General features: G+C 45.2%; 1 protein-coding gene across 1 annotated transcript; it reads right to left on the bottom strand.

The window, feature by feature from the left end:
• Positions 1-3,505: 3,505 nt before the first annotated feature.
• Positions 3,506-11,949, bottom strand: LOC105276362 (homeobox protein SIX2). Its single transcript, XM_011333900.2, has 4 exons — positions 10,037-11,949; positions 9,338-9,799; positions 4,692-5,011; positions 3,506-4,370 (listed from the first exon to the last, which is right to left on the bottom strand). The coding sequence occupies exons 1-4, from the start codon at positions 10,360-10,362 to the stop codon at positions 4,180-4,182; spliced, it is 1,299 nt and encodes a 432-aa protein (XP_011332202.1). The 5' UTR covers positions 10,363-11,949; the 3' UTR covers positions 3,506-4,179.
• Between the last annotated feature and the right edge of the window lie 218 nt (positions 11,950-12,167).

Here is a 12,167-nt window from a genome sequence, read left to right as displayed (position 1 = left end):
TGATTTCATTTAAAATAAGTAATTTTTAATTTTTTATATAATAATTTTTGCGATTTATATCTTAATCGCAAAATAAAATATTTTCCATGTATTAAAATCAGTTTTAATTCATAATAAATTAAATCGTGCATCTGTGAACGCACCTTGAGTGACAAAATCGCTTTGCATGTGTATGTGCGAGCATACGTACGTGAGTCTGAAACTGATTTCGGAAAAGGAGGAAAACGAAACGTCACAATTCTAACATTCAGTTACAATATCTCAGGATAGACTGCACCAATCTTATTCGAATTGGTCGCAATCGAAAGCTTGCATCCATATTATATTTTTAAAGTGCCGTTAGATGTTTAAATAAGGCTTTAGTTCCTGAGATATTTTAATCAAAAGTTAGTTTGACATGAATTTGGCATGAAATTCCAGATAAGCTGTACGGTAGCGCTCGACGTTTATGCAATTCTTTCCGAGCAGTTCTGAGTTGTTGATAACATTATTTTTTATATTGCCTAGAGTTCTCTGCTATTGAAAATACCGTAAACTCAGAAATGAAAAAGTTCTCGAGTTTAAAAATTTTTTCTTCTCAGAGGAGTTCTGAGTTGATGATATCATTCTTTTTATATTGCCTAGAGTTCTCTGCTATTGAAAATACCGTAAACTCAGAAATGAAAAAGTTCTAGCCGTTAGAAATTTTTTCTTTTTCCGAGCAGTTCTGAGTTGGTGATATCGTTATTTTTTATATTGCCTATATTAATATGGATTTTTTATTTCGCTTATAGTTTACTAATATACATTTTAGATGGTCTAACGAATAGACCGAAACGTTTGTTGATTGATTTGTACTCAAATTAAATTGTCATAATATATCGTTCAAAATTAGAAGAATTATTTACTTATCATTGCGACGCTATCACGATGATTTCATTTAAACAAGTAAATTTAAATTTTTTATAGTTTTTGCGATTTATATATTTATCTTAAAATAAAACATTACCCAAAAGTATTAAAATCAGTTTTAATTTATAATAAACTAGCTGGATACCCGTGCTTCGCTACGGTGATTACCAGAAAAAATTGTGATCTTATATTCATTTCGAAAAATCCTTTCTTAACGAGCACCTACAAGCCAAGAGAAACATACGTGCCAATTTTCAAGTTTTTAGGCTTTATAGTTCTGGAGATTTCGTGATGAGTCAGTGAGTGAGTGAGTGGTATTTGGCTTTTATACATATAGATTACATCATGTATGTGTGAACGGCAGCTTAACGGACAAAATCGCTTTGCATGTGTATGTGCGAACATATGTACGTGAGTCTGAACCTGAATTGCATGGAAAAGGAAAATGAAACGTCACAATTATAATATACGATTACAATATCTCAAGACTGACTGCATCAATCTTGATCAAATTAGTCGCAATCAAAAGCTTGCACCCATGTTATATAATAAAAGTGCCGGTAGATTTTTGATAACGGCTTTAGTTCCTGAAATATTTTAATCATAAGTCTATGTGACCTGTCAAATGATATAAATTCCAGATAAGCTATACGGTAGCGCTCGATGTCTATGCACTGAACTTGGTAACGCTCGATGTTTATGCAGTGATTCTCATTGTTCGGAGCTTTATTTTTTATTTTTATGTACTTGGCGTCGCGACGCTACCGCGTGGCTTGATTCAAATCTTCACGAAGAAACAGACTTCACATTAATTAAATTAATTAAATTAATATGAGGTAACTTAAAAAACTAGAATGCATACATGATTGCGTTAATAGCTCGCGTCTGTTTTAATGTAAAATATTTGTTATTTATTCAATTTAATGAATAAATAAAATGTTTCTCGACAATGGAATTAAAAAGTCTATTTTAATGTGAAATATTTGTGTCAATTTAGTGAATAAATAAAACGCTTCTCGACGACGGAATTAAAAAGATTTGGGTTAATAAGGAGATTCTGAAACAAGAATCAATATTAAGCGACGTAGTAGCTGCTGGTATCCAACATTATTTAACCGACATTATCTAATCGACTGAAAAATTTATTTTATTATCTTTTTCTCAACTATTGGAAATATCATCGACGGGATAATACCGACGACCGCTACATCGACGGGGATGCTGCAGAGAATTCTTCTTACGCTGATATTGCTGGTGTTACCTATGAGAGACCTGCTCGCATCGGTCGGTCTCCCTTTTCAAGGCTGCGAGGTTGCCAGCTGCTGCTGTACACGAACGAGTCTTTGTTAAATATCCATTATCTACTGTTCCGACTATTAATATATCCCTCAGACTTGTTCAACTGAATAAACCGTAATAAATTGAGCTTATCGACAGTTACTAATACATTTAATGCTGCAGAGATTAAAGCGATTACGAGAGAATCTGAATAAAAACTGGATCGAGAAAAGTTTATTTCACATTCGCGTTCGGAATTGATTAAAGATAGTATAAAACGATTTTACGATGCTCGTAGCGCGAATTTATGTGTAATTTATTTGCACAAGTACCTGCACAACGCATAACGATGATGTAATTCTGCAGTTTCCAGGAGATGAAATATAGGAGTAATTTTATCCGTTCACATGCAAGCACAAGTGCTACTCGATATTTATTTATTAAAAACCAATAATATTCATGATACATCGTTATCTTTTTTCTAGCATTATATACATTACATACATGATCCGTGTAATATCCTGTATCTATATACAGTTAAAAGAGAAAAGTATAGATAGCACGTTTTTCCTTTCTTTCTTCCTTCCTTCCTTAGCTGCACTGCGCGCTGATTGCTTTTCCTCACTTTTCTCCGGCAATTCGGAGAGACCTCCTGCGGTTCCTCCGCAGCCGTTTACAGCAGCACGTAATAATACATCAACATCATACATGACGTCAAAAACACATCTCGTACACCTGGCGAAAGAAACATCTCTTTAACATACATCACGGGGCTCTCATGCGCGTCCCATAAAATACAGATCGATCAAAACAAGAGAAAAGAAATTCACTTCGCTGTGAACGCCGTATCCGCAAAATTAAGGGTTGCTCTCGCAACCAGTTAAACATTGTTCGATAGAAAGAGAGAGAATAGCAGTAAGTGCGCTGTCGCAAGAAGGAAAATGCACGCGAGGATTTTCACTAATTTTCACAATGAAATCTTAACGCGATCGAGAAATTGCAAGCGCTTGATCCCTCTCTTTCTTAGCTCCCGCGTTCCGAGGGTGGTTACAGTGAAGAATGTCGAAGGGGGCAGCTGGAACCCATCGCGTGCCACTCATCTTGAGCGAAGAATAAGAAGGGTGCGCGAAATGATACCAGTTTTTTAGCTCCTCCCAGGTCTCCCGAGGCACACTCTCCCATTGGCCAAGACCATGGCTTCCCATGGCTTCGCAATAATGCCTCGCTCGCTCGCACGACAATCTGCACGCATGTAACACATGTTATTGCGTGCACGGACTGCACGGTGATTTTTATTCGACAAGATATTAAAGATCGAGGATGGTATAACAGATTAATCTAAACATCGATTCATATATTTAGTGCTGCAGTTGCATAATTACACAATCCCACATATTTATACGTCTCTTCAAAAATAAAATTCCTTACATTCGCTGCTTAAAAAATCCGACAAAATCAGACGAAGAAACATCGCTACGATCGGCTGATGCTTTTAGTTTAGGTGTCGTAATTTATCTGATACACTTGGCGAGTCTTTTATATCTTCCCACCCCTTTTCATCGCGTTACGTGCGTTAATATGCACGTAAGTTGTTCGGAAGATTATTGAAGCGAACCGCCGTGCATCGTTGCCGTCTTCCGAAATAAAGTCTCTCAAAAATCGAGGATTCTCAAGCGCTAATTGCAAAACCCAGCAGACGTACATTGATCCAAACGTACCGTTGTCCAAAGATCATCGAATGCATCGAGAAAGCACTTGGCACACGCACGCACCCTCTCGAGTGTAGAGGGTTCTTTGGAGCTACGAGTCTCGAAAGCTCGGAGCTTGCTAATGACTCCAATAACATCGAACGTCGTCCTTTATCACGTGTCACACGAGTCATGGATATGGGCGAGAGGAAAAGTCAAAAAATCAGGCGAAGGCGTGTATACGCGCGAGCACATCGTCGCTCTGACCATGGTGGCCCTGGTCACTTCGTCCCGTAATCCGCTCTCCCTCGTAATCCGCTGATCACATGGAATGTGAACGCTGCAGCGGCGGTAGCATGATCTCGTAACTGGTCGGCATGCTCTGCTGATGATGGTGGTGATGATGAGAGTTGGACATCATCTGGTGATGGGTCTGCTGGTGTATGGCTGGGTAATACTGGTGTGTGCTGGACTGATTGGAGAAATACCCCGAGCTCTGCTCCACATCTTTTCCTTGGATTTAAAATATTGAAGATTAGAATAATGCCGTTGGAAAAAGCAAATTTCGACACACACAAAATGAATTTGCACGTGTCAAGATATCGCAACGAGCGATTATAACAATTAATTTTGATAGACTGTTACGTTCTCGCTAGTTAAGTAAAATTCGAAAATTCGAAATAAGAATTAGAAATTGAGAATGAGAAATTGAGGTACCAATCGAACGAAATTAAATTGCAGGCAACGAAAACTCAAAATAAGAAGAATAAATATAGAATAAGAGACGAATGTTTAACAGACTCTCTTATTAGTATGCTCTACCGATTAATATACCTGAATCGTATCCGCTGCTTCCGTAATAAAAGGGACTTAACGTCTTAACATCGTTTATGGGACTTGCGCCGCCGTTATGGAGATGCGTGGTGTGGACGGTCGACGGGTTCACGGCAGTGGCATAGCCGTGATGAGATCCCATGCTTATCGAACTGCACGGGTTCGTGGAAACCGGAGACACGATGCTCGTCAGAGGTGATATCCCGAAACTCGTATTGTCGGAATCGATGCTCTGCAGAGATTGGATGCTGCCTCCGGTGCTCATGGAGTTGCTGATGGTGCCGTTGCTCGTGCTTTGACAATTCAGCGGTAACATGTCCCTGCAAGTGGAACACGTATTATCAACGATTAAATGGCTTGAAAAAAATAATGCTGCCCTGAATAGACACTTGTCTCAGCTGAAGGAATACTTGACGATTAAGTATTCACTTATGAATGAAAGTTAAAAAATGAAAATGCTGGAAAATCCACCATATATTATAATTATGTAGATATAATTTTATTGCGTATATAATAATACTTCAAGCATGAAAAGAAAGGTTTCTTGTTAAACCTTCTTAGTTTTAGAAGACGATTTTCTTTCCCTTTTAATGAACCGTCACGAATGGATTGTTCGGTAGACGGAGGCTCGTTAACAAGATTTTTCACGATTAGTGAAAATGATTAGCAGCCTCTTAAACAAATTAGTTATTTCAGAAACAGGAAAAGCCAAAGTACTCTTGATGGGAACCATACACGCATAATATTGCAACCCTCTGGGTACTCCTAGGGTGTCCATAAATCTTGCCGTTTTTACGTTAAGAAAATCACCCAGTTTTCCAGAGAATCATGCATATGCGAGTCATTGTCCTTAGAGGCCGAGAGAGGTCCAAGAGGCTTGCTTAACGGTCGAATGAGGTCGGCGTGCACGTGAGGGCGGGTAACGCACACACGTGCACGCGTGTTCCGAGAACTTTCGCTGCATCAAACATCGGCGAGGCGAACGCGACTAACTGAGGAACCGAATGGAACGAAAGGCACGAAAGAGACCACGACGACGACGACGACGACGATGAAGCTGATGGCGACCACAGGAAAGTCCACCTTATTCCGCCCGGCATTGTTCGTACGCGCCGCCGTGAAGAAACGAACCGCGAAACCCGCTTCGTCGCACGAGTCGCGTGAGTCTGTGTGAGTGTCACGCACGGTGGTCCATGTGCGACCAGCTCCGCCCATGACCATGGTTCGCCTACTGCATGGTGTTCCCTCTTTCTCTTTCTTTCTCTCTTTCTCTAATGTCGGCCCGCGTATTTTTATGGGCGCGCCTCAAGGTCTGAATTTGAAGAAATACGCCCCGCGCGTGTACCCCCGAGTCTTTCCCCCTTTCTCCCTGCCGGCGAATGGGAGTTGGGACCTTAGGTCGGACGGAGGGAAATGTTAGGGCTCCTCTCGATAATATGTCTCAGGGAAACTATTAATGTCGCTCGTGCGACGTTACGTAGTAACAAGTGGCAATGGGTGAGTTTTTCTCCTCGAAAGACCTGAAAATCGCAATCAATTTTGATCAATGTACGCGCGACAGCTCGAGCTACGAATATCTATGATCTCTATTGAACATTGATATACTAGTTACCTCAGTAATGGTGTAATGATATTGTCGCAATAGATTTTGCTGTATTGTCTCGGAATTCACCCTAATACAAATGTTGCGTTGATTTCATCATCAAGATAGTCTTTGGTTCTTGAAGAACACATATTTAGCTTTAGAAAGATGCGAAAATGGCAAAAAGGGAACCGCATTGTTCACATCGGTCACGTCGCTCCTCAGGCCACAGTCTAACGAGGAAGGAGCCGCGTCCTCGTTTTCACACGGCACACGCAAAGATAAATCGCGGTAGCGGCGGAGGGCCGGCCGTGGCCTTTATGTAGTAAACTATTGGTAGTGCGAACAGCTCAATGGTGAAACGGGAGATGTAACCGAAGCTGCGTCATAAAACGGTAATGGGGCGTCGCGTTTCCTTTTCCTGGGGCCTTCGGCGAGAGGGCGGGTGGACGTTAAGGACACGAAAAGGGAGGAAGTCCGACTTGGTCCTCTGCCACCGAGAAAAGAATTGTTTCTCCAAAGTGGGCGCGAGGCGAGGCAACGCTGCGAACACGCGACGACGATGTAATCTCGCACGAATCTCAGGATCCTCCGACGAGTGGAAGAAGTTACTTGGCTTCCTTGACGTTCGGAGTAGATTCAAAAATTCTATTCGAAGCGAGAAGGGGATTCTCTGGCTGGAGAACGCGTGCTTGGAGAAATGCGTGAACCCGAACCGTCTTCAATGACCAGCTTCGTTCGTCGTGGAGCAAAATTCGATCAACCAACGCTTCATTTATTATTTTATCCATTTAATTCAAACCTCGAAATTTATGTGCAAAAGATATTTTTCCCATCTAAGAAGCGACAATTGCAAATGTTTGGCGAATATCGCCGAAAGGTTGATTGCCAATTGTGGAGAGGATTGACACACGAGCGACAGCGGGATCAATCGCGCGGTGGATAAACTCGGTCGGTGCCGAATATCCTCTCGGCGGTAGCGATGGCTGACGCAGCCATCGTACGCGAAGGTATCCCTTACGCACGCACGGGGCCCACGCACGGTGTGCGTGTCCACGCGTGAATTTCCGGCGGGCGCGTTAAGCCGTGGCCCGTGCAGTGCGCGCGAAGAAAGGAATGGACCCTTGGAGAACGGACGCAAGCGTTGTTATGGCTACGACGGTGTCGCGGTCACGGCCCGCACTCTTTGCCGGGCCTCTCCTTCCTGACGGACCCAGAGGTGCCGCGCGAATTTCGTCCCTCTCGCTCTGCGGAGTGCTCGGCGAAGAAATACGTATCCCTCACATGTTTCAAAGTCTGTTGCCAGATAATTACGGACAAGATGGGCAATTTTATTAAAAATTAAAAATTTAATTAAACTTCTCGAGACGAAGCGACAATATATGTTAAAAAGTTCATTACGAAGAATATAGATCAAATTTCAAAAGAAGATGCACAAAGGTGCATACGTCTGCATAAAAAAAACATTTCTTGCCTCTTGATCTCAATTTTCATCATTTTTTAATCTCGTTTGCTGTTGTCACTCTTCCATAACGTAGCGTTGGATACATCGTTACGGTATGATATTAAATAATCTTGGTCGAGCGGAGCTCTCTCTCGGCCCGACGGAATCCGTGCTCCGCTCCGAGAATTCCGTTCCCGATCTCGCGCGCCTCGATCAGCAGCAGATTAACTCCACGCCGGCCGATCTTATCGTAATTTGCCGGGCCTGTTGTGTCAATAAACGGCTGAACACGCGTCCGGCATTATCTAAGCGTGACTCCGTCTGCGTTTCTGCTTCTGCGTCTCCCCCGCCGGCTTTTCTCCCCCCGGTGTATCGTTTACCAATGAACCGAGCGCGTAACATAACAAGCAGCAGCTTTACGACGGTCAGCCAGACCTTATCCCCCATTCGCAATCGCCGGAAAGGACGTCAACACGGTGCAGACATTAATTAGATAAGCCCGCGGATTAGATAATCACGCGGCCGTAGAAAAGAACCAAGCAACACCCTTGAAGAATGTCTCACGATTATATCATCGCTCCGGCTCCAATAAATATTTTGCGGTTGCAGGAACGCGGGAGTTTTCCTCATCCATCGAACGATCAAGTTCGAATATCATCGATCCGACTCGAACAATGCGGGATGCACTTTCGATGTACTTTCAGTCGCAATTATAATCTCTCTGATAGAAAGTTTCGAGTCCAAAGGGCTTGAACTATCTCCGATACGTTACCGTACCTGGCAAGCTTTCCCAGCTTTCCAAAATGGGAAAAGCTTTCCAAATTGGGTTTTCCAATTGCAACATCATGTTCCTCGCACTCTATTGAATGGGAGAATTATGTTGCTACATAAAGATTCGAGATGATTTTCTGTGAAAGACAATCGTTGATGAAGATCATTCATGCGGCATAGGTACTTCAAGTGATTTAGAGTGTCCGGTGTGGAACGGTCAGTTTTTGGAAAAGGACACACGGACACATGCTGGGACACTTGTTGCTCCTTGAAAAAGAACTTCGGCCCCCTGGGGGGAGGGTCGGTGCACACGTGCCCTCCATGCACCCGACAGCATGCAACCGAGGCTGTCCGACTTGTCATATGAACATTGAGATATCTTAGCATTTCGTCATTAGTAAAAAGTGTCAAAATCCTACAAGGCGAAAAGAAGAAGAATAAGTACGCGGTGAGGCTGAAAGAGAATCCACGAGGAGCGGAACAACGACTGCGGAGGAAATTAATTGCGGCTATGCGCGGCCCCGTTTGTTCTCAAATTAAATGTCTGTTGAATGTCGCGCGCCAGGCAACACCTACAAGAAGCTTGACCCATTCTTGAAATTCGATTGTGTGTCGTGCGAAGAGACGGGAGTCAAGAACATCATTACGCAACTCCGAGGAATTTTTCTACGTGAATGAAAATGTGATTCCTATACCTGGAATGGAATCAGTACAACGTATCCTCGCAGTTACTCGAGAGGCTCAAGTCGAAGGGTTCCACGTACGATCACGACGTATCTGCGATTATCATAAGCACTTTGATTCCTCACGCGGCTCGCGCAAGATTTACTCGTGCGGAAATTTACTCACGTTCTCGCCTGCGGGGTGCGATCTCGCTGCCGGCGATTCTTGAACCAATTGGACACCTGTGTCATCGTTAGGCCGGTCTTCTTCGCGAGGTTCTTCTTATCATCCGGCGTGGGGTATCGGTTTCTGAGGTAGCACTCTTTCAGAGCGTTCCTCGAGCGTTCCTTGAAGCAGTACACGGTCTCCTCGCCGTCCCAGATTGTTTTCGGTAAGGGATACTTTTTGCGTAACCGATACTTGTCGACGGCGCCCAGGGGCCGGCCGCGGATCTTCTCCGCCTCGCGATAGTGCGACTTGAACCACATCTGCTGCAGCTCCACGTGGCGACGTGGCGAGAAAGGGTGGCTTTCCAGAATCGAGTAAAGCTCGTGGTAGGCCCCTCGGTGGAAGGCAACGGTCGCTCGCGCCATCAACACGCTCTCGTCTCCCCGCAGCAGCTCCGCGGGCGGCAAGGACCAGAGAAATCTGTCGCAAACGGGAAGGGTTCTCTTTAATAAATCTTCTCATAAAAGAGCTTCGTAATCCTAAAACTTTCGTAAAAAAAAAGAAAAAAGGAAACTGGAGAGATGAGACAGAAGAACTTTGAGAAATTTCTGTTTTGAGAGACGTTTCCAAATGTTCGATGTTAACGAATGTTTAATATTGAAATTGTTAACGGATCAATCGACGTCTAGAAAATGCAGAAGCAGGAATTCGGCTTACCTCGACAGCTTCTCGATCTCTTGGCTCTGCGAGAGTACCTCGCACATGCAGGATATCTGCTGGGGCGTGAAGTTGCTGGTACTTCCGAGGGAGAAGTCGCCGAGGTTGCTGACGTTGGTGCTGAGGCTGGCGGAGCTGCAGGTGGACAGCAGCTCCTGCGAATACTGCGGACTGCCGTTCGACGTCGGCGTTAAATTTTGGGGATGGCCGAGGCCAGATATCGAGGTCGCGTTGCCGTACTGCGCGCTCGTGTTGCGATGCACGACGCCCATCTTGCTGTTGCAGTCGCTGTTCGGCGATGACAGCTGTTCCGAACTCTCCGACATCCTTGGCTGCTGACTGCGTGGCTCTCACGAACCGTGCTGGCAGGGAACAGGATTCCCAGATCATTCGCCGGTTTCCCGAGTGGTCGAAAGGTCCTCCAAGGCACGCGGGGTTTCCTCCGCGATCCTGGGCAGAAGGAATTGCTCTGTCTTCCGCTTTGCCAACGGCGAATCGCAAACTGGAATCGCGCGGCGCGACTCAAGTCGCGGATGAAGGACAGATCACTTTATCGTGATCCACATTTGCAATTTTTCCATTACCATTCAGCCGAAGAAGATCACTAGACGATTCTGTATCTTTACGAATGTTCACCCATTGTCTTTATCGTCGAGAATCTTTGTGTCACAAGGCTTCCTAGAGCGGAATAGTCGAGGCTACGTTCGCAAACTGTAGTTTCCCGCGTCCACTATTGAACGTAGAGATCGGGGGTACTGTTGGTGCGTAGTATTGTATGCTTTATAGCTCGCTCTACGGATGGACAACTAATGACGAAAGTAAGCATCCGTTATTCGCACGTTCGTGCCGACGCGACGGTTGTTTAATCACGCTCGTTTCATTCATATCGACGCCGATTCCGCTCCCATTCATCGAGACTTGCTTCGATAAACGGCCTCGCCGTTTCTTCGCGTACTGGAAAACCCACTTGAGAGTTTCAAGGAAATTCGCAATTTCCACTGTCCGACCTCACGTCTTCACGTCCGACGGTCCATGTATTTCATCACAGAAGAATAGTCCCACCGATTATTTCTCAGTCATCGATCGTTCAGTCTATCGTTAATGTGAATTCCTACTTTCGAGGTGAACACTTGAGCGAACGCGAGTGACGATCATTCTGCGTCTCCGATCGAAAAACGCGAAGAATTCCCGTGACGCATATGATTATTCGCTCGTCCTTCGAAATCGCATCTGATTACCGCGCAGTAAGCAAATAACTTCGGACTTGTAGTCCGGAAGGCGTCTGAAATCAAATCTGGACTCGTCGGCTTCGCATAACGAATTACGAAATCGTGAACCGATGATTCCCGCATCCGCGAGGGAACGGGAAACGCTCTTCCGTGATGGATCGGAGGTCCACTTCGAAAGTGTCCATCGTCAGCAGTCGTCCTCTCGCGCGCTGCCAAGCGCGCGTCCTCGTCAAATCCGCTACCTGAATCCTTGATCCTCGCGGTCAGCTGCTATTGATGACCAACCATTCACAGACGTCGCAGACGTTAAATTTCCAAGAGAAGAGGACGACCGACGACGAAGAGGAAGAAGAAGAGTTGCACGAGCGATCTCGTCCAACACTTACTCGCGGTACCACTATCGCTGCCCGTCGCGGCCGATTGTCCCGGACCACCCCCGAGATCCTCACCCCGTCACGATGGAAATCTGTGCGGAATCCTCGAGGAAGCTGTGCCAGTGCGATCGACGGCGATCGCGGACCAACGGACGATGACCGATTGCGTAACCGACACTCTCTCGCCGATAGACGGACTACCCTGATCCGCCGCAGACACGCTCACTGAGTGACCAAGTCACCAAGTTAGTAAGGCGAGCTCCGTGCACTCGTGGTGCGGCAGCCGACGTCGCGCTGGCTTCCGTCGTTGGATTGTGGTCGTGCGGCCGCCTCCGTCGACGGTTGTGGTGGTGCCCGGTGGTGATGCTGACGACGCCGGTGTTCATTCTCTCTCTCTCTGTCTTTCTCTCTCCGTCTCTCCGTCTCGCTGCCCTTCTCTCTCTTTATCTTTCTATCACTCTCCCTCACTCTCTTCCTGCCTCTTTATTTCCCTCCGTCTCTCCGCTCTTTTCTCTTTCTCTCTTTCCG

The sequence above is a fragment of the Ooceraea biroi genome, chromosome 8 (assembly GCF_003672135.1).
Source record: "Ooceraea biroi isolate clonal line C1 chromosome 8, Obir_v5.4, whole genome shotgun sequence".
Lineage (NCBI taxonomy): Eukaryota > Metazoa > Arthropoda > Insecta > Hymenoptera > Formicidae > Ooceraea > Ooceraea biroi.
The sequence above is the reverse complement of the archived record's forward strand: the minus strand, read 5'-3'. Positions and strand labels throughout refer to the sequence as shown.

Coding starts and splice junctions, on each gene's coding strand:
- LOC105276362 (XM_011333900.2), bottom strand. CDS start 10,362: ATGTCGGAGAGTTCGGAACAGCTGTCATCGCCGAACAGCGACTGCAAC. Junction 9,800..10,036: donor GAGATCGAGAAGCTGTCGAG/GTAAGCCGAATT, acceptor CGTTTGCGACAG/ATTTCTCTGGTCCTTGCCGC. Junction 5,012..9,337: donor CGCACCCCGCAGGCGAGAAC/GTGAGTAAATTT, acceptor TTCCACTTGCAG/GGACATGTTACCGCTGAATT.